At 46.5% G+C, this 23,032-nt stretch overlaps 1 protein-coding gene across 2 annotated transcripts in view; it reads left to right on the forward strand.

Moving 5' to 3' along the window:
* STK40 (serine/threonine kinase 40) overlaps nucleotides 1–23,032 on the forward strand; it is a 100,354-nt gene that overhangs the window by 52,275 nt on the left and 25,047 nt on the right. For both annotated transcript variants that reach the window (XM_077481684.1, XM_077481685.1), the window contains 2 exons: nucleotides 8,595–8,710; nucleotides 20,926–21,070. In XM_077481684.1, the coding sequence (XP_077337810.1) occupies nucleotides 8,595–8,710; nucleotides 20,926–21,070 (261 nt within the window). The remainder of the gene's footprint in view (nucleotides 1–8,594; nucleotides 8,711–20,925; nucleotides 21,071–23,032) is intronic.

Raw genomic sequence — 23,032 nt, forward strand, 5'->3', positions numbered from 1 at the left:
GGGTGAACGCTGATACAGACTCTGCCCCGCTGAGGCTGGTGACCTCTGCTCTGTCGTTTTGGAGGGCGCTGACCAGGACCGATCAGACAGTGAGGATGTATCCGGGTCCGTGCGAGATAAAGCGCTTGTTGGAGCACTTATCACAGCTGTGCGTGATACCCTGAAAATTCACGAGACCGCAGATCCCTCTGCTGATATAGTGGTCCCTTTTGGGCTTGTAAGCCAGCCCGTACACCTAAGGTGTTTCCGTATCTGACTTATTTCGATAAGCTCATATACGAGGAATGGGGTCTACCTCAACTGACCTTTTCAGTCCCCAAATACATAGCGGTGCGTTACCCCTATTGAGGAGAGCCTTCTCAAAAAATGGTCGGCTCCTCCCATCGTGGACCCCCCCAGTATCCAGATTAAACAAAGTAACCACGATCCTGGTAGAGGGGACTCTTGCCTTTAAGGACCCCACGGACAGGAAGGCCGAGGCAGTGGCCCGTTCCTTGTTTACGATTGTGGGGTCAGCAATGCGACCAGTACTGGCATCCGCACTTGTGTCACAGACACTTACTGAGTGGGCAAAACTTTTGCACCACAAATTGGAGGAGCAACAGGCTTCCCCTGTCTGCGTGGAACTAGCAAACCAGTTAGTGCAAGGCCTTAAGTACGTTTGTGACGTGGCCCTGGATACCCTCCCTCTGTTATCCAGGGCTTCAGTGTCAGCAGTGGTGCTAAGGCGCCTGGTTTGGCTAAAATGCTGGTCGGCTGACCAGGCATCTAAAAAAAAGCCCTGACTGATTTACCCTTCCTTGGCGAGCGGCTCTTTTGGTGCCTCGTTGGATGACATTATTAAAAATGCCACAGTTGGCAACAGTACCCTACTCCCACAGGCCAGGAAGGATAAGGAGCCACGCCACAGGCAAGGGCCCTCATTATCCTCTCACAAATGGCTTTTTCGTCTGCCCGGGGCTTTGGTTAAACGTCTCCAGCACGACAGGATGACCTCTGAAGGACAAAAAACGTCCCCGGAACTGGAAGCCTATCAAGCCTGCGAGCAAGAGTGCCACCGCATGAAGGTTTGCCCCCACCCGCAAAACGGGTGGGGGGGTCGCGTTTTGGTCGTTTGCAGCCCGGTGGGCCTCTCGACTGTCCGACCAATGGGTCTGCTATCTGATTTCTTCTGGCTACAAGATAGAGTTCCTCTCTTGGCCACCAAACAGATTCTTCCCCTCCAACATACCCATATTCCCGGCTTGCTGGGAGGCTCTAATGGGGCCGGTAAGGGACCTGCTGAGTCGCGGGGTGATGGTACCTGTTCTGGTGCTGGAAAGATTCCAGGGGTTTTACTCCAATCTGTAGGCCCCAAAAAGGAAGGGGTACGTCCAATCTTGGACCTAAAAGCCCTCAATTACTTTGTAAAATTACAGAGGTTCTGAATGGAATCAGTTCGCTCAGTAGTTTCTGCACTCCAAGGGGACTCCCTGGCGTCTTTGGACATCCAGGATGCGTACTTGCACATACCCATATGCCTTTGTAATCTGGTTTCTGCGATTTTGCAGTTGGGGAAGCCCACTACCAGTTTGTGGCTCTCCCTTTTGACTTGGCATCAGCCCACGGAGTCTTTACCAAGGTATTTGCTCCAGTTTTGGCGTTGCTACGATAACGCACGATCACGATCGTAGGTTACCTAGATGATCTCCTCCTGAGAGCATCTTCTGCCTCAGAATTAGAGGAGGATGTGGCGATCACCATGCAGACCCTGCAGGAATTTGGGGGGCTGTCGATGATCGTACCGACTCAGCGCTTGGTGTACCTAGGCTTACTGCTGGACTCCATGAAAGCAAGAGTTTTTTTTTTTTTTTTTTTTTTTTTTCCTCTTTAGACAAGCTGCAGACTCTCAGAGCCACGGTAAAACTGCTGCTGAACCGCAGGTGGTCGTCACTACGCTTCTGCATGCTAGTCCTGGGACTCATCCTGGCCCCCCCCCCCGTTCGAGGCAGTCCCGTATGCCCAGTTCCAAACCAGAGTCTTGCAGAAGGAGATCTTGATAAAATGGGACAAATCTCCAATATCCCTGTATCGGCAGATTCAGGTGAGCCAGTCAGCCAGGGAGTCCCTGCTCTGGTGGCTGAGGTTCCTGGCACTTCAGTCCGGGAAGTCGTTCCTACCTCCTGAATTGGACAGTGATCACAACGGACGCCAGCCTAACTGGCTGGAGTGGGAGTTCAGTCGACCCAGGGTCTCTGGTCGGAGGAGGAATCCAAGTTGCAGATCAATGTGCTCAAGCTGCGAGTGATCAGGCTATGCCTCTCCACATGGTCGATAAGACTTCGAGGGCGTCTGATCAGGATCCAGTCAGATGTCAATCAAGGAGGAACAAGGAGCTCGGCCGCCGCACGGGAGGTCGCTCACATCCTTCAGTGGGCAGAGCGATATGTATCGGCCATTTACATCCTGGGAGTGGAGAACTGACAGGTGGATTACTTTAGTCGCCAGATGCTGGACCCAGGAGACTGGGCATTGCATCCAGAGGTGTTCAGGCTACTGTGCCTGTGGTGGGGCACACCAGACGTGGATCTTCTGGCCTCCGTCTCAATTGGAAGGTGCCGAGATTCGTGTCCAGGACAAGAGATCCTTACGCAGACACGCTGGTGGCTCAGTGGGTTCAGTACCAGCTGATCTATGCCTTTCCTCTGCTAAAACTGTTACCACGTCTGCTCAGCAGAGTGGAGGCCGAGGGGGGTTCCAGTAATTCTGATTGCCCCAGCATCCCTGGTACGCAGACCTAGTGCGCCTGGTGGCGGATGCCCCTTGGCAACTGCTGTTACGAGAGGACCTTCTGTCTCAAGGTCTGATTCTCGATCCTGCTTTACCATCGCTGGTTTTTAACGGCATGACTATTGAGACCCAGGCAATGAGGAATCGGGGTCTTTCTGACTCGGTGATTCCAACTAAGTTGCGAGCGCGGAAATCTTCTTCTCGGAAGATATATCGTCGTACCTGGAAGGCCTACATCTCCATGTGTGAGGAGAAAGGATGGTGTCCGTGCTCCTATTCTATATCCAGGATCCTGCTATTTTTTGCAGTGATGAGTAGACCAGAAATTGGCATTATGCAAGGACCGATATCGGCCTTGGCTTTTTTTTTTTATTTTTTTACAGCGACCCCTGGTGTCTCACACTCTGGTGAGCACTTTTTTTTTTTTTTCAAGGGGTCCGACATGTAGTCCCTCCGGTGCGTCCACCGTGACCCCTGTGGGATCTGAACCTGGTGTTATTGGCGCTTCAGAAACTGCCATTTGAGAATATCAGAGAGATCCGGTCCAGCATTGCGGCCGAACTGAGCGCCGCTCATCTCCTCCTCCTCTCCACCGGCGTCTCCATTGCCGCTCTGTGCACATGGCCGTGACAGCTTTTGGCTTCACGGCTGGGCACGCAAGGCGCATGCGCGAGTCGCGCTGTGCTCCCAGAGTGGACAGGCGATCTCCTGGGACCTGTCATGTGTCTCAGGAAATTGCCTAGAGGAAGGGGCCACCTAAGACGAAAGGTTTTATCCCTTCCCAAGTCTATCCAAAATATAAATATATTTTCATAGGCAGAGTACAAAGAACAAACAGGAGCAAGTGGGCTGAATAGGGAAGATAGACAGGATAGAGGGACCAAAGATACAGTCTGAGTGATAAGAGGCATACAGCTGACAAATGGGAGCCAGGGTAGAGGTATGCTGTCACAGCAGGCAGGACACACTGAGAGCTAGAAGATGCAGGATTGGAACCAATCCTGACACCAGATAGTGTAAAAAATCAAAATTTTCCAGCTCATTCTCATCCTTGCTCCTCACCCTGTTACCTGCCAGTGTAAAAATCCATCACTGTCTCACATAGATATGACGATGTAACTAGAACCGGGTCATTCCACAACTTTCACAGATCCCATCCTGTTCTTAGAGAGTCGGCATTTGCCTAGACGTATTTCATTAAGATTGGATGAAGGTGTCTTTGCTAAATGTGTGGATGTAAATGTTAGGGTGCATTTCCTGACAACCAGTAGCGGCTGGTGTTTTTTTTTTTTTTTTTTTTTTTTTTTGGGGGGGGGGGGGGGGGTGACTCTTTCCCAGAAAGTGGTTTTCCTAGTGGCCATTACTTCGGTCAGGAGGGTTTCGGAGCTGGCGGCCTTGTCTTGCAAGTCACCCTATCTGGTTATCCACAAGGATATGGTGGTGTTGCGTCCGAAACCTCCTTTTCTGCCGAAGGTGGTTTTGGAGTTCCACATCAATGAAGACATTGTGTTACCATCTGTGTCCTAAACTGACACATCCTAAGGAGGTGGCCCTACATTCCCTGGACATGGTTCGGGCTCTGAGGGTGTTTTTGTCTACTATGGCTCCCTTTCGGAAGTCAGACTCCTTGCTTTTCAGTGGCTGGTCCGAAAAAAAGGCATGGCGGTCTCGTCGGCCACCATTTCCAGGTGGATCAGACAGATTATAGTACAGGCCTACGCCGTGAAGGGACAGGTGCCCCCCTTAATGGTCACGGCCACTCCACCAGGGCAGTTGGAACGTCTTGGGCCTGTCGCTCCAGCGTGTAAAGCAGCGACTTTGTCGTCTGTCCACACCTTTACAAAATTCTACAAGGTAGATGTCAGTGCATCGGCTGATGCGTGTTTTGGCCACAAAGTTTTGCAAGCGACCATGTAATTTGCAATTGCACTAAAAAAAAAATTCAGTTTTTTATTTTTTTTTGGCAAAAACGGTTACTTTTAAATAAATGCACTGTTGCATTTGTTAACGCAAGTTTTTGAGGCGGTTTGTAAGGTAGTGACTCCCAGATTTAGGAGCGCTCTTCTTCTTCTTTTTTTTTTTTTTTTTTTTTTTTATTTACTTTTTATTTTATTTACTTTTTGTGGGTAAAGGTTCTATGCTGTTCCCACCCCTCGTTTTGGCACTGCTTGGGGACGTCCTGATGGTCTAAGAAAGGAGCTGTTTTTTTTTTTTTTTTTTTTTTTTGATCGCTTTTATTCCTATTACAGGGAATGTAAGCATCCCTTTTAATAGGAATCTATTGTGACAGGTCCTCTTTATGGAGAGATGCGGGGTCAACAAGACCCCACATATCTCCTCCAGGCTGTAAAGCATAAGATCAGAAAAAATTATGTGATCTCATGCTGACAGCCATGATTGCGCCCGGGCCTCCGATCAGAGATAACTGACCATCTGGTCACTGGAAATCTCTATGCTCATCTGGCGGTGGGCTATTCTTTCTCCGGCCACCCCCCCACATTGGCTCGGGTGAGCCTGGAGAAGCACCAGATGGTGGCGGGAGGGGGGTGAATGTCCCCTCCCGTCGCTTATAAGAACGATCAAGCAACGGAACTGCCACTATGATCATTCTTATCGTGCACAGAATTGCCGATAGGAAAGATTGATATCTGAATGATACCTGTAGCTATAGGCATTATTCAGATATCACTGCACAAACTAGATGACCTTACAGCCATGGAAACTATCTTAGTTTCTTTGATCTGCTTGTTCCTAGGTGCTGACCCTGTGATTTTACTATGGCACTAGCCAGTTGGTCGAAAAACACAAAAAATCTCCTGCACTCGGGTGTCTAGTCTCTCAGTGCGTGGTGCGACCAACTTTATAAAGTAATGCCTACTGTCTTGCAGCCCCCCTCCGAACAATGGGTATTCCTACGCTTAAAAAGGAGGGCACACTGACCTAGTGCATTACCAATGGTAAAGCTTTATTAAAGCATAAAAAAGCAGTTTATACTCCCTAACGTGTATTTACATGAGGCTTTGACAATTAACAGGATCGTGTTTCTGAACACCAGCAAGCCAGGACCTGATGTTGAGAGGATCAAACGATAACCCAAGATGGCTGACACACTTCAAGGGTGTACCCTTTTCCTCGGAGCCTAAGCGTGCAATGGCTCCTCTCTCCTAGTCGCCTCTATATATGTCTCCACACCCTAATCCCAAGAAACACCCACCCAATTGAATTGGGCCCACCCGCATGGACTGGCTCCCACAAGCTCCACCTGGTTGGTCAATTACATCACCATTCTCTTTTCTGATAGGACAACCATCTTTGATCAAAAAGGCAGCTATAGGTGTGGGAGTAACAACTGTGGGAACTGCACATGTATGTCCCATAGAAAAAAGGATGTAGTCGGAGCTAATGGCAAGATTAGTTTATCAACTGCACCACTCCATATGTTATATATGGCCTCCTGTGCCCTTAAGGACAAGGATGAACAAGCACAGAAGTAGTATTTCGACCGTAAAAGACAAATGCTCAGTGCCAAGACACTTTTAAGGAAGATCATAATAGTAGTACAGATGTCCTCAAAGTGTTTGGTATAGAGGCCTTACTAAACGACTTGGAAGGTGGTAGAAAGTATCAGATGCTATGCACATTTTTGTATTTTTGCTTTATGGACTTTGGCCCCGAAAGGTCTAAATGAGGAAATTTAACTGCATAATGTCGTATGATACATGCAGTTCCCTCAGAGCCCTCAGACTTTCCTGTGGTATAGCTTGAATGAATTTCTACCCTGTCCATTGTCCTTCGACAACTAGATACCTCCTTGTGATAGACGCCATCCATGGGGGGTCGGCCCAAGCATTTTAGTGTGGCTATATCCATGGTATCCAACTTTTGTTTCCATGGGGGTTGAAGGGCGTATTGTATCTAGAGCAGGTTTAGCCCCTTTGCTGAGATTTAGTTAAGTAATGTATGTATTGAGATCTTTGGTTTAGTAGGGTTTAGAATAGACTGATATATGGGTAGTTGACAATTTCAGATGGGTAACTCCCTATCAGGCTATCCTAATAGAGGTTTAGATTATGCTTTTTTTTGTAACATTGTATATACTTTTAGCCTATACAATTAATTTTTAAGTAAAAGTGATTAGCTAAGCGGGCCAATGGTCTCTCCGTAGTATGGAAATTTCTTTATATATATTATAAAAATTATACACAAACCTTAAATTGGGTGTAATTTTAACCATGTTTAGTAAACGTATGGAGGTCCCCAGTATTGCCCATTAGGTGCATTATGTGATCTGTAATTTCCATTGGTTTAGCATTTGGTTTAGTTCCATCCAATGCACAGTGGGTTGGTGTTTGTATCCATAGAAGCATTCCTCAGTGTGCATATGAATATTTTTTTTTTTTTTTTTTTTTTTTTATCGATTTTATTACTCTAAATTGCTATATACATGCATGTATACCTTCTTTCATATGTGGGTATTTATGATTCCCTAATGATTCCAATATCGCCTATACATTGTATTATTTTCCAATTATGACTATTTACGGTCTTTCATTGGAAATGTCGCTACGTAATCTGAGGGTTGCCTTGAATATTTACACTTGGTCTTGGCAAACATTCCTTTTTTATAAAAAGTTTTTAATAATTTTCAACCTTGGCTTTTTAAAATGTTTTTATTAACATTTTTAAATTTAATTTATGAATGGCTGCTTCTATGGAGCAGACTGTGGGCTTTGTTCACTGTGCATTGCCCACATCTATGTGTCTGAACCTATTAGTTTTATAACATGCCCCCCTTTGAGTGCCTGCTTGCAGGTTGTTGGCAGCAGCTCATGGTTACTTCTGGTCACTATCCATCACATTTCCCCCATATTCTTCCACAGCTTGAGGTGTGGGTGTGTGTGGGTGTGTGTGTGTGTGTGTGTGTGTGTGTGTGTATAAGGTATACACACTGTGTGTGTGTGACTAGGAGAGAGGAGCCATTGCCCGCTTAGGCTCTAAGGAAAAGGGTACACCCTTGAAACGCATCAGCCATCTTGGGTTATCGTTTGATCCTCTCAACATCAGGTCCTGGCTTGCTGGTGTTCAGAAACGCGATCCTGTTAATTGTCAAAGCCTCATGTAAATGTACGTTTGTGTATAAACGTTGCTATTTTTTATGCTTTAATAAAGCTTTACCATAGGTAATGCACTAGGTCGGTGCTCCCTCCTTATTTTCTTTACTAGCCAGTTGGTGGCTTGACAGTTTGAAAGCTAACATAAGGAAAACTAGTAACTGTAACTTGCCCTTCAAGGAATGCCTGGAATAGAACCGTTCTGAAAATGTTTAAATCATTAGGTTTAGTGCTGCTTTAACTATAAAGTGACACTAAGCAACAATTTTCCCCAAGAAATCATCCATATAATACATTTTTCACAAAATAATTTCCCAACTGTTCTGCCTCCTTGTAATGTCCTCCACATGCTACCAAACCACACACACACCTGTTTTGTTTGAAACAAGCAGTGCATGTTTATTGCGGTCACGTGTAATGTTCTGTGCACACTAAATATCCCATATCCATAATCTGTATTCTATTGTGAACAAGAGAGGGTGTCTACATTCCTATTACAGTGGGACTTAAATGAATGTAGCTACCCTCTAAGTTAAAAAACAGCAACAAAGGAATTGGTGAAGATTGAAAGCAAAAGAAGGTACTTTTCAGGGTTAAGAATGTATACGTAAATAGAATGGATAATATATATATTATATGCTTTTTTTTTTTGTTTTTTTTTTGTTTTTTTCCTTCAGTCATTGTTCATATGTGTTTCTGTTTCATCAATTCCAGGACTCATAGAATAACAATCACTAATTTCTGCCTTGGGAAACACTTGGTGAGTGAAGATGACCTACTGAAAGATCAGAGGGGAAGTCCAGCATACATTAGTCCTGATGTACTTAGTGGTAAGGAACACTGTAAAAAAACAGCTCCTGTGACCTTTTTATGGTATCATATTTCTGCTTTTATCTAGGAGGATTTTTTGCACGGAAGAATTGGATTTTAGATCTTCTGTGGATCTGGTTAGTTGAGCTGGCCATAGATGGATCGACTCATCTGGTTCAGCAGCAACCAGCTTAGATTAGATCCCTCTACGAGCAGGCTGGCTGTGCCCAAAGCGATCATCGATCGGCTTAAGTACAACCAACCTGTCAGATCCTTTTGTATGCGATTACTGCCAGCGGCTATAGCCACCAGCATTGATTGATTGTGTTTTGCCGATGGGGGCTCTCTGCTGGCAGAATAAAATAGTGAGCTTTTTTTTTGGCAGAACCAAATACATTCTAGCATTGCCAAAGCAGTTGAGCTTCTACGGGTTTGGATGGGAAGTGGGGATTGCTGCAGGATCATTTTTGGGGGTGGGGGATAATGGGGATAGGGGATGAATCCAAGTAAAGTATTTTGGGTCCACAGTTCTATCTTTCTATTACAAAACCTTACGCTGCTTCACAGAAAAAGTAAGACCGTAACTTTATGACATTGGCCCAGGAGGGGATGGGTGGTATGTGAACAAAGAATATGCATCCTACTTTTTCCTATTAGATTTTCCACAGTATGACTGAAGGTTTGCACTTAGTCTTTTTTTAGCTTTAACCAGTATATGAAATGAATGTTAACGTCTAGGCTCTAGAACATCCTTTAAAAAAAAACAGTGCTTCTAGGCATTGGGCAGTAATGTCAGAATATTTATAGAAACGAATCATTTGAAGTGTGGTTTAGATCAGACAATGCAGGGAAGCAACCTTTTTGCATGCTTTTAACGTACTCCAATAAAACTGCACTCTTTATCATACATCACGGGACACATAGCACCATGGTAATGACTGTTTGGGTTACACACTACCTTTAGGTGATTGGACACTGGCAACCAATAGTAAGAAAGTTCCCCCCTATGTAACCCCTCCCATACGGGAGGTACCTCAGTTTTTTTCCCCTGTGTCTTGAAAGTGATGGTCATGGATGTCTAAAACGTAATAATGTCCCAGTAAAAGGGTGTTATGATCGAATTCATTCGGATGGCATAAAGGCTAAAATGGATAGGTACCCGAGCCTCAGAGCAAGGTTTTCCCTGTAATGTGTGCTATATGGTGCCGGACCCTGGTGTTTGGTATTCCTGGTCTGTTTTTTTGGTTTCCTTGGGCAAAAAAAAAGGGGTGCTTTACGGGTCCAAAGGTGTAGACCCCGAATAAGGGGGGTGGGGGTGAAGGTTGAATATGTTAAAATAGGTCCTGCTGCGAGGATTGGTAAGTGCTCCCTTTGGGACTTCCTTCCCCTCATTGCAGTGGCGAATTTGACCTCCAGAGGTCAGTTTATGCTCCCTGGTGCTTCGATACTTTGGCCGCCAGAAACAAACAGGGCACTGCAGCACACGCCCCTGGCCTACATGTGTGGCCTGTGAGGCATGAAGGGGCAGTGCGAATGCGTGATGGGTATCTGACATCAGGGACGTCTCGGGACACCGGGGCAGTATGGAACAAGTAGCTCGAGCTTCTGGCGGAGCGCTGTGGGGACACAGAGCGGTATTGGGCACGTGAGTCTAGAGTTTTTGGACACGGCTATTGCAGGTTTTGCGGGGAAATTATTGGGATCTGTAATAGCTGCTATATGCTGGAGTACAGCCTGTTCCCCAGAGGGAGTATTTTTCTTTGTTACTTGTAAGCAACATCTTTCAGAAAATGAGGTGGGGTGGGGGGTGGCGGCGCAGCAAGTAAAAGGTTGTGTTCCACCTTTTTGGGTTCAGGGGACCAACCTCATGTTGCCGGTCGGGCATCGTGGCTGCTACCAATGTGTCTGCCCCGGCTTACGTTACTAAAGATGATTTGGCATCAGCTTTAGCTGTCCTTGAGGGCAAGATAAGCAGGTATGATTGCCACAATAGCACAGTGGGGGAAGAACCGTAATAGAAAACTGAATGTATTATACACCTGTGTGTGTGTACACATAAGTATAGAGTGTTGAGCTATTAACGCAAACTACTTGCGATCTCCTAAATGTGATTCTCTTTTTAAAAGAAATTGCAATATAAATGTGCAAAATTAATATACATACAAACATATACAACTCCTAAAAAATGCTTGTGCAAACATCTGTGTGTGTACACATATGTATAGAGTGTCACGCTATTAATTGCTAACTACTTGCGATCTCCTAATTGTGATACACTTTAAAAAAAAATACAATAGATTAATGTGTGCAAAATCCATATACAAGAAACTTAATAGATCTCCCTCTCCTGAGTCTGGCCCCAGTGGGGATCCACTTGAGCGCCAGGACTCTCAGCCGGCTGGGTACTCTTGATTTAGGACTAGGATTGGGCAGATGAGGAGGTGGTCGTGAAAGACCGAGAGGAAGGGGAGGCAGAGGATTCCTCCAGTTCGGTGGAACCTTTTTTTAGCCTTCCATTCGCAAAGGTTGTTCATTCAGTTTCTTGTGGAGATGGTGAGAGCTGGGTTTAAATTGCCCCCGATTCAGGTACCAAAAGTCTCCTGTTCCCCATTAGGATCCTTGCATCTTCAGTAAGGTTCCCAGGTTTTCCCTTTGCATCCATTATTGGAGCAGGGGATTTATGCAGACTGGGATCATCCTGGCAGGATATTCCTACCCCCAAAAAGGTTCTCTTTTTATTATATCCTATGGACGAAAAATTCAGGAAGAAGAGGGGCATGCCTTTGGTTGATGCTACCATTTCTTCAGTGATTAAAAGTTTAACCTGTCCAATAATGCCCAGGTATTTAAGGATCTAGCTGATAAGAAGATGGCATCCTTGCTGAAAGCTTATTTTGCGGTTGCTGGTTCAACAGTATAGCTGGCAATTGCGGCTATCAGTATTTGCCAGTCCTTGAAGGACCATTTTTAGGAGGTTGGTGAGGAACATACCTTCTCAGGAGGCGACTACCAAGGAATTATCAGAGCTTCCTTCTGCTTTGCAGTAGATGCACTAAAGGATTTGAAGAACTGTTCACCCGAATTGTGGTGCAAGAGGTTGCTGTCAGCATTTCTATTTCATGGAGAACGCCTAATTGGGGAAGACTTTGGATGAATATATCCAGAAAATTTCTGGGAGTAAGAGTGCATTGCTTCCTGTTAAAAGGAGCGGTAAACAACCTTCCTTTAAAATTCCTAACGCCCCAGGGCCAAGTGCTTCATCTCCCAAGTGGTTTCTTCAGCCATAGCCATCTGGGTTTAAAAGGCCTCCGGGTCATAAAAAGCCCTCGACCCCAAAATCGGCCAAGCCTAACTCCAAGTCAACCTTATGAAGGGGTGCCCCCGCTCTTACGGGTTGGGGGAGTCTACGGCAATTCTCGGAAGCTTGGGAAAGACTTGTGCAGGACAGGTGGGTCGTTTTCACTGTAGTGCAAGGTTACAGAATTCTCTCCTCCTCGGTTTCTGAGTTCCAGGGTTCCTATGGATCCGGGAAAGAGTCTGTTCCTGGCCTTGGAGCGCCTGAAAATTCAGGGTGTAATTATCAAGGTTCCGTACAACGAGAGATTGGGGGGGTTTTACTTGAATATTTTCGTAGTACCAAAGCCAAATGGGATGGTAAGGCCCATTCTGAACCTCAAAGCTCTCAATCGGTTCGTAAACATTCAAACCTTCCGAATGGAGTCAATGCAGTCTGATAGCTTCCCTGAGAAGAGGGGAATATTTGGTGTACATAGACATCAAAGAACTGCATGTACCCATCTTCATCAAAAATGTCTGCGTTTTGTGGTAGAAGGGGGTCACTTACAATTCGTGGCTCTACCATTTGGTCTAGCAACGGCCGCTGTGTTGGCATCCCTAAGAGCCCAGGGAATCTCTGTCCATAGGGTATTTGGGCGATCTTCTACTAAGAGATCAATCTCGCCTACACTTAACACAAAATGTAACCAGGACAGTTCAGTTGTTGGAACTCCTAGGTTGGATTCTAAATGTGGACAAGTCACCACTTCGCCCAGCTCAGGTTCTGTTATACCTGGGCCTGATCTTTGACAAAACTCAGGCAAAAGTGTTTTTGCCTTCCCCCAAAGGTCAAGTCCATAGTGGAACTTGTCCAGATTATAAAAAGAAGCCTTCCATTGGGCTATGCATGAGGCTGCTGGGCAAGTTTGGTGTCATCGTTCAACGCAGTCCCTTACGCACAGTTTCATTCCAGGGTGTTTCAGAACAACGTTCTGGAAGCCTGGAACAAGGTCACTCAGACTTTGGATTGTCCTATGTCACTGTCCCCATGGGTGAGACAGAATCTCTTGTGGTCAATGCCCAACAACTTCAGAAACGGAAAATCGTTTCTACCTATAACCTGGAAAGTGGTGACCACTGATGCCAGCCTTTCTGACTAGGTAGCGGTCCTGGAGGAAGTGTCCGCCCAGGGGAAATGGTTACCGAGCAGAAAAGAGCATGCCCATCACTCTGAGATTCACAGACCAGGGTGATGGGTTTTAGAAGAGGTGATTACAAGGAAAAACTTGCATTATATGCGGACGATGTATTGCTGTTTTCTGGGAGAAATGCAGGATTCACAGAGGGAAGCTATGAAGATCATTAATAACTTTGGCCAAATCTCTAGGCTAAAGATAAACTGGGAGAAGTCTTGTTTACCAGTAGACCGAGTTTCCCCCCTACCTGAGGAAGTGGTCCAGATCCCAGTAGTGAAATTTTAAGTATTTAGGCATAAATATATCCAACGACCTTCTGTGTTACACCCCAGACAATATCATTCCGTTACTGACTAAATTTAGAGAGAAAATAAAAATCTGGAAAAGTTTACCAATATCGGTGGCAGGCCGCTGTAACTTAATTCAAATGATTTGGATGCTGTAACTTCTATATGTACTACACAACTCCCCAATATGGGTGTACAAAAAGTGGTTTCAAAAGATAGGTTGTTTCAGGAACTTAAGTACTGTACAGCTTCAGAAACAGGAGGGAGGAGTAGCCCATCCACACCCATTAAGCTATTTCTTGGTATCGCCGCTCCAGCATATTGGGGGGTGTAATGTACCACACCAAGAACTAATAAAGAGAGGCTTTTACAAAACGCCCCACATGATTCAATTAATGGAGGCCCTGGAGGCACGTTCTTTTCCCATAGATCTACCTACCCTAATCCTCATAATGAGTATGGGACACAGTGAAAACAATCTTGAAATATAGGGGCTTTACAGAATATACCCCACTGTGGGAGAACAAAAAATAGAACTGTGGAAGATGGGGGTAATATGGGAATGGAGGAGATGTGAAATAAAATCTGTCTCAATTATACACAGAAGGATCTCTGCAGTCCTTTCAAGAACTAAGCGATCAATTTGCCCTCCCGAATAAATTATTATATCGGGGGGTTCCTATGAGCGGAAGTTCCACTTTAGGGTGGAACTCTGCTTTAATGATATTTCAGACAGCCCTCCTTTTTTTTTTTTTATCGATGCCTACAGGTAAGACATGCTTTGAAGGAACAATTCAGAAGACTGACTTTAGAATGGAGCACAATCCTAATACTTCAAAAATTAAGGTAGACAGAGGGGAAGGTCTAATTTCTAAACTATACTCACATGTTAATAAGATGAGATTGGGAGAGCTAGATCGTCCCGCGTATAGGAGAAAATGGGGGGGAAAAAACTGGGAGATATCACAGAAATACAGTGGAATGGAATTCTGGAATTGGCCCCATTGGTCTCTCTCTCCCTCCCAGAGGATGTCGCATCTGTTCCTCCTTTTATAGAACATATACCCCCTCCTAAACTTTTTCAGTTTGGTCCCGCTTAGATTTGAGATGTCCTAGGTGTGAGAACCTAGAGGCAGATATGCTCCATGTGTTCTGGAGATGTCTGAAACGTTTCCGTTACTGTACGGGGGTGACGGGAGCCATTGATCGAGCATTTGGTACCTCCACTGAGCTGGAAGCAAAATGTTGCTTGTTGGGATTAGTGGAAGGAGGGGGGGAAGTTGGGGGAAAAAGCAGACAGCAGTCACGAGATGTTCTAAGCCAGTGATGGCGAACCTTGGCACTCCAGATGTTTTGGAACTACATTTCCCATGATGCTTAGGCACTCTACAGTGTAGTGGAGCATCATGGGAAGTGTAGTTCCAAAACATCTGGGGTGCCAAGGTTCGCCATCACTGTTCTAAGCAAAGGAACTTACCGTAATTGCCCGGAGATGGCAGTTGGCGTTTCCTCCATCCAGTGAGGAATGGTTAAACACTATGAATATGGTTATTCTTAAAGAAAAAGCGGTGTACATAAAGCAAAGTGCGTTATGGAACTATGAATCGATTTGGAAACCCTGGTGGGCCGAAAGAGATTGATATGTAAGCTTTACTCATTAGGTAAATGTGCTAGCGTTTGGAAGTGAACTAAAAGACATTGACCCCACAGAGTTCGCGAGATGGATGGAATGAGTGGATTGGGTGAGATGGGAAGGTGTACCAGTTGGGCGAGAGATTAGCCCTTAAAGCGGGAGTTCCACCATGTGTTTTTTTTTTTTTTTTTTAAGTCAGCAGCTACAAATACTGCAGCTGCTGACTTTTAAAATATGGACACTTACCCGTCCAGCGTGCCTGCGATGTCGGCACCCGAAGCCGATCTGTCGATCGGCTCTCGGGTGCTGCCGCCACCATCTTGGGTATGGGAATCGAAGCCTTGTGGCTTCACTTCCCGGTTCCCTACTGCGCTTGCGCGAGTCATGCTGCGCAATAAGGACGGTCCCTGCTGTTTCTGGGATCCGTGTGTTTGCCAGCAGACAGCGGGGGCCCCGCAGGAAGTGGTGTAAATGCCCGCAGATTCTGTGAATATCTGTCTGGAAGTGGCTGCAGATACCTGTTTTATCCAGGTATCTGTACCCCCCTCCCCCCTGAAAGGTGCCAATCGTGGCACCGGGGGGGGGGGGGGGGGTCGGGTGGTTCCTATGAGCGGAAGTTCCACTTTAGGGTGGAACTCTGCTTTAATGATATTTCAGACAGCCCTCCTTTAGCCGCTAGACCCCCCCCCCCCCGTTAACATCCTTATTCTATTCATTATATAACGTCTCTTCTAGAGGGGAGGATCGAATAGGAGCATGAAACTGGGTATGGAGGACATGATTGAATTTTGTGATCCTTTTATTCAACATTTTCTTATTTAATACATACCATCTTAAAGTATAAAAAAAAAACTCAGATTCAGGCAGCCTGGTTGGCTCTAGTTTCCTGGACATCAGGTTACACTGGTTTCCTGTCCGGATCCAGTCTGACAACTCCACGGTTTTGGCATATATCAACCACCAAGGAGGCACCAGGAGCCATGAAGCCCAAAGGGAGGTAAATCATATTCTAGCCTGGGCAGAGAAGCATGTTCCATTTCTTTTGGCAGTATTTATACCAGGAGTAAACAATTGGCAGGTGGACTTTGAGTCGCCAACAATTGTTGCCGGGGGAATGGTCCCTTCATTCTGAAGTATTTCTTCAGATCTGCTAAGGTTGGTGCACCCCAGATGTAGAACTGTTGGTGTCCAGGTTCAACACCAAGCTGGACAGGTTTGTGTCCAGGACCAGAGATCCATCTGCTGTTGGGACTGATGCATTAGTAGTTCCTTGGGTTCAGTGTTCCCTGGATGTATGCTTTTCCTCTAGTTCAAGTTCTGCTATGCAGGATACAGGAGGAACAGAAGCCAGTAATCCTGGTGGCTTCGGCATGGCCCAGGGGGCCTTGGTACACAGATTAAAATTGGCAGTGGAGGATCCGTGGTTCCTTCCATGCTGTCCGGACCTGCTGTCTCAAGGACCCATATTCCATCCTACTTTATGGTTGCTAAATTTGATGTCTTGGCTGTTGAAACAAGAATCTTGAAAGATCGGGTTATTTCGGGTTCGGTCTCGCCTACACTGAAAAGTGCTAGAAAACGTGTCTCTAGAGGTATTTACTATAGAGTCTGGAGGTCATACATTTCCTGATGTGAGGTCACAAAATGGCACCCTCGCAAATAAGCGATTGGAAGGCTTCTCGCCTTCCTACAACCAGGGGTGGAAAACTAGCACTAGGGCCAATCAAAGGGCATATCTCGGCATTGTTGGTTTTCTTTTAGAGACCAATTGCATCTCATTCATTAGTGTGAACCTTTGTTAAAGAGGTGATGCCCTTGATGCCACTAGTTGAGCCGCCCTTATGTCCCTGGGATCTGAATCTGGTTCTATCGGTTCTGCAGAAGCAACCCTTTGAACCTATCGGGCATATGACTTTGATTCTGTTAACAAGGAAATACATTTTTCTGGTTGCTATGACCTCGGCAAGAAGGGTGTCAGAGTTGGCTGCTCTTTCTTGCAAAGAACCATTTTTGGTTTTACATCAGGACAAGGCTGGTCATGCGCCCCGTCCGGATTTGTTGCCTAAAGTGGTTTCCAATTTTCATTTGTATCAAGATATGATTTTGCCCTCTTTTTCGAATCCTGGCACTACGGAGGAGAAATTGCTGCACTCGTTTTATGTTGTTGTGCAGGCGATCTGAGTTTATTTAAGGTTGTCAGCCCTGTTTCGGAAGACTGATTCCTTTTTTGTCCTGCCAGATAGTCCTAGGAAAGGACAGGCAGCGACAAGTTCAACTATTTCTAGATGGATTTGCCAGGGCATTATCCACGCAAAGGCTCTGCCTTGTTTTTAAAGGCACATTCCACCACGGGTTAATGCGTACTGGGAAGTGCTCCATAAAGTGTCTATGGCTCAGGTTTGCAAAGCGACCGCTTGGTCTTCAGTGCATGAATTCATTAGGTTTTACCAGGTGGATGTTGGATCTCAAAAGGAGGCTTTATTTGGCCGCAGCGTGCTGCAAGCAGCATTGTAGGTCCTTCATCCAGTAGTGGGCTTATGCTGCGTACACGCGTAGCCGACTATCCGACGGACTTAGTCTGGCGGACTTCCCGCCAGACTGTCCGTCGGACTTTCCGAACGGGCTACTTGCCCACACACGCCACTTTTTCAACGGACTAATACGGCGTACTAAGTCCGCCGTACTTTTGAAATGAACGGACTGGCCAGCATACGCGGAGGAAAGTCTGCTCATTTCGAGTGCGTCTCCAGGTAGGCGGGGCCCGCGAAGGAGACGTCGCTGGCCCCGCCACCTGGTATAGAGTTAAAGGGAAACCCCAACGCCGAAAAAGGGGGGGACGAGCGAGCGCCTCCCCCTCCGAGCCGTACCAGGCTGCGTGCCCTCAACATGGGGGGGTGCCTTGGGAAACACAACACACAAGATAAAATCGTTTATTGCACAGCTCCGGGGGGTCTTCCGTCTTCTGGGGTCTTCTCGCCGGCTTTCTTCCTCGCTGCGGTCTCTTCTTCTGACTTCGGGGGTCTTGTCCCCCTCTTCGCTTCTTCTGCCGGGCCACCACGCCTTCTTATAGCTCTTTTACAGGAGGTGGCCCGGTCTTCTGTTGTCGTTGCCGCCGCCTTCTGTTCTTCTCTTCAGATGTTGCCTCGTCGCTTGCTCCACTCACGATGACTGGGATCGGGCGTGCGGCGACTTGTATAGGGACATCACCGGATGATGTCCCCGCCTATTATGTCACAGTCCCAGCATCCTCTGGGACTGTGACACCATAATGGGCGGGGACATCATACGGCGATGTCCCTATACAAGTCGCCGCGCGTCGCGTCAGAGCCATTGTGAGCGGAGGATCCGACGAGGCAACATCTGAAGAGAAGAAAAGAACAGAAGGCGACGACGACAGCGGCAAAAGAAGACCAGGCCACCGCCTGTAAAAGAGCTATAAGAAGGCACGGTGGCCCGGCAGAAGAACCGAAGAGGGGGACAAGACCCCCAAAGTCGAAAGAAGAGGGCGGCGAGGAAGAAAGCCGTCGAAGACCCCCGGAGCTGTGCAATAAACGATTTTATCTTGTGTGTGTTTTTTTGTTTTGTTTTTGTTTTGTTTTTGTTTTGTTTTTTTTGTACTTTATTTTACAGGTGAATGGGTAGGGGTACATTGTACCCCATACTCATTCACATAGGGTGGGGGGCCAGGATCCGGGGGCCCCCTTATTAAAGGGGGCTCCTGGATTCCGATAAGCCCCTCGCCCGCAGACCCCGACAACCAACGCCCAGGGTTGTCGGGAAGAGGCCCTTGTCGTCGTCAACATGGGGACAAGGTGCTTTGGGGTGGGGGGGGGGCGCGGTCCCTCCTTCCCCAAGGCACCCCCCATGTTGAGGTACTGCTCAGGAGGGGGGGGTGTTCGCCCATCCGCTCCCCCTTTCCTGGTAGCGTGCTCGGGTAAGGGTCTGATATGGACCTAGGGGGGCACCCCCACACCGATTTTTCGGCGTAGGGATTCCCCTTTAAGTCCATACCAGGTGACGGGGCCAGCGACGCCTCCTTCGGCACCCCCCATGTTGAGGGCACGCGGCCTGGTACGGCTCGGAGGGGGGGGCGCTTGCTCGTGTGTCCCCCCCCCCCCCTTTCCTGGCCGGCCGGGTAGCGTGCTCGGACAAGGTTCTGATGTGGACCTGGGGGGGACCCCCACGCTGATTTTTTTTTCGGCGTTGGGGTTCCCCTTTAACTCCATACCAGGTGGCGGGGCCAGCGACGTCTCCTTCGCGGGCCCCGCCTACCTGGAGACCCGCTCAAAATGAGCGGACTTTTCTCCGGGCGGGAAAAGTCTGTTCATTTCAAAAGTACGGCGGACTGGCACTCACAAGGCCGGATTGTCCACCGAAATGCGAGTCCGGCGGGAAGATTGGAGTGCAAAACTACTTTCCAAGTCTGCCGTACTTTCGGGTCAAAGTATCCCGGAGGCTACACACGGGGGGGATTGTCCGGCGGACTTGAGTTTGCCGGACTTTTCCACCCGATTGTTTGTTTGATCGTGTGTACGCGGCATTAGGAATATTGTGTTCCCTCCCCTCAGGGACATTGCTTTAGGACATCCCAGATTACTATGGAGCTATGTGTCCCGTGATGTACGATTTAAAAAAAAAATATATTTTTAATGCAGCTTACCTGTAAAATCCTTTTCTTGGAGTACATCACGGGACACAAACGTCCCTCCCCTCTTTTCTGGGATTTTCATTGCTTTCTACAAAAACTGATGTACTTCCTGTATGGGAGGGGTTATATGGGGGGGGACAGGACTTTCTAACTATTGGTTGCCAGTGTCCAATCGCCTAAAGGCAGCGTATAACCCAAATAGTCATTACTATGGTGCTCTGTGTCCCGTTATGAATTCCAAGAAAAGGATGTTGCGGGTAAGCTGTATTAAAAATCTTTTTTTTTTTTTTTTTTAAGTCTCCTGCATGCAGTCCCTGAAACATCCTGGACCACAGGTTACAGTAGTCCTTCGCAGCAATCTAATCCTAAGGGCGTGTGGCCAGTGTGGGTGGAACCATCATCAAGGCTGCCCATTTATATGCTTGTGATGACTGGTGAACAGGGGTTTTCCCTGGACACGATAGCCATCGCTCTGGGTGTATATCAAAGCTGAATTGCAGAAGATGAGCTACCATGGTGAAAGATTGTTGGTCATATTGAAAGTAGATGAGAGTTGGCACGTAAGGCCAGGTTCACACCGGAGCGATGCGGGAACGCCGCGAATCCGCGGTGGGTTCCCGCATTGCATGCCTCCCGCCGGCAGTTCACACTGCCCTATGCGGACTGCTGGAAGTGTCAATGAAATCTTAATGACACCCCCAGATCAGTCCGCATATCGCAGTGCGATCTGCAAACTCAGACAGGAATCGGATCGCATGGTGTGAACACCCATGCGAACCGATTCTGCTGCGGACCAAAAAAGGGTCCTATGCGAGTTTGCGGCGGGTGCGATGCGAATTTAGCCATACTATCTGTATGGCTGAACTCGCATCGCTACAGAGATCGGATGTGATTTGCAGTGCGGTGCGAATCGCATCTGGGTCTCCCACCCGCAGTGGTGTGAACCCAGCCTAAATCACAATCTAATCCTGTCTATTATCGAATAGGTGAAAACAGTGAAGTGTCTACCCTATGTTTTAAGAGTTCTTAAAAACAAATATTGAAGTTTGTGAGAAGAGCTTCATATTACATTACTAGATATGTTTTACGTGTTGTATATTTGTCTGTTTTTTGTTCCAGATATCTGTTTGTGTTTTTTATTTCTGGAATTAGCTTCTGAACCAGAATTATAAATGTTCTTTCTATTGACTCTAAGGTCGGCCTTACCGAGGAAAGCCGAGTGACATGTGGGCTCTGGGTGTAGTCCTTTTTACCATGTTGTATGGTCAGTTTCCCTTCTATGACAGCATACCTCAAGAACTATTTCGCAAAATTAAGGCAGCAGAATACTCTATTCCTGAGTAAGTTGAAATTTTTATATATTTAATTTGAACTTACAGCTGAAACTAGCCACAGTCTGCAATATGTGTTAAAATTTGATTGCTTTGGACCAGGGGTAGGCAACCTTTTGAGCATAGCGTGCCAGAAAATGTTTTCAAAGAAATCGAGTGCTGACTACATAAAAATAAATGTAAATTTCACTCTGTTAAGAAAGGGAATTTTTATAATGTAAGTGCTGTACTACTTTAATAAGAAATTAACACACACATAAATGGATCCAAATCCTGATAGCATTGCCATGGCTACCTTCACCAATTTCTTCACCTTCACACCTCAGATCACCCCAAATCCTGTAACGCCTCAGACCAGCCCCAACTTCTGCACCATCGCACCTCTGATAAGGCCCCATTTCCGCACCTCTAGATTTTATGCAAGCCCCAGTGCATGCACCTTCACACCCCAGATCAGGACTAATTTCTGCACCCTCAGATCAGCCCCAATTTCTTCATCTTTAGACCTCAGATCAGCCCCAATGCAGGTAGCGCGTCACAATGTAGATCACCACCACCCCCCCTAATTTTGGGCGCACAAATTTTTTATGTTCAAGCTGAACGTCAGGGCATTTTTGTTTATTATCACTATTGGTAACTACTGACTACATGTCCAGTGGAAACATAGCTCTTCTTTTTTTTTTTTTTTTTTTTTTTTTTTTTTTTTTTGGATCCTGTAAAGTTATCTTCAAAAATGCATAAGTACAGTATCTTGGCTCTTATAAGTACAAGAGGTGTGTATGGCTGCTGCTTAATGCAAAATGCATACCTAGCTAAAAGCCAGCTACTACAAAAAAAGCAGCATTTTCAGGTGCTGTGGCGATAATGGCAGCAGCTGTGACAGTGGCACCCTCTCCACCATGCTTCTTGTACTTTATTTATAGGGCTAAGTTACTAAACTTGTGTATTTTTATAAAAATGTTCCTAATACCCCCACTGGAAATGTAGGTAAGACTTCTATAATAATGTAGGACTGATTCTCAAGGTATTTTCATGGGAATGCCTGGGTTCCTGTGTGATTCTCATGCATTCCCCTGCTATGTTTTGACAGCCCATTCATTTGAATGTAATGCAAAATGCACCAGACCATGCGAAAAGTAGTGCACCGTATTGTGCAAAAACGCACTGCACCAAAACCACATGGTACTGCAGCACTTCATTTGCAATTTGGGCTTGGAGTGCCTTTAACAATACATAAGCACCCACATGCAGACTTCATGGGCAGCATGTACGAATGCAGTGGTGGAAAATACGCATGGGACGCACTTAACCTTTGGTCCGTTTAAAAAAAACAGTAGTAGCTACCAAAGAAGTTCTTTAGTAGTTACCAATCCCTGTTCTAAGGTAGTAGTTCCTTCTATTGGGAACTATAACTTTATAGCAGGACTTGATAACTACCATTTTGGAACTTCTATTGGTTCTGAGCTGCAGTTTCTGTACCCTGTTCTAAAGTAGTAATTCCCAATAGCTGATTGTGTCCCAAAAGTAGAACAGATACAGTAGCTACCATAAGTCCTCTTTTAATGCTGCTGCTGAGGAATGACCCTTGGGGTGTAAGCAGACAGCAGGAAGGCTAAAAGAGCGCTGCAGTCATGTAATTACCTGTCATAAGCCAGAGCAGGCAGCCTGCTGTCGGTCTCCACATTGCTTCAGTTCTCAGTGTTCCATGCAGAAGAGTGGGTGGGTAGGAACCCTGGCCATCGGAAAGCATGCCTGCTGTTTTTGATGCAGATGGGTGGGAGCTTAAAGCAGGGGGTGGGAATTGAGACCAGTGGAAGACACCCGCACCACCTTCTATGCACAGAACTGCAGCTGGCTTTGTGAGAGATGGGGTCTACCAGGTTTCATGTTGCGTGCCGGGGGTTACAACCCCTGATTTGAACAGTAATCCTAAAACAATATCTCAAGTATAAAAGCTTTGTTTTGAAGTAT

This window comes from Lithobates pipiens, unplaced genomic scaffold (genome assembly GCF_037356315.1).
Source record: "Lithobates pipiens isolate NorthernLeopardFrog02 unplaced genomic scaffold, aLitPip1_a1.2 Scaffold_16, whole genome shotgun sequence".
Classification (NCBI taxonomy): Eukaryota; Metazoa; Chordata; class Amphibia; order Anura; family Ranidae; genus Lithobates; species Lithobates pipiens.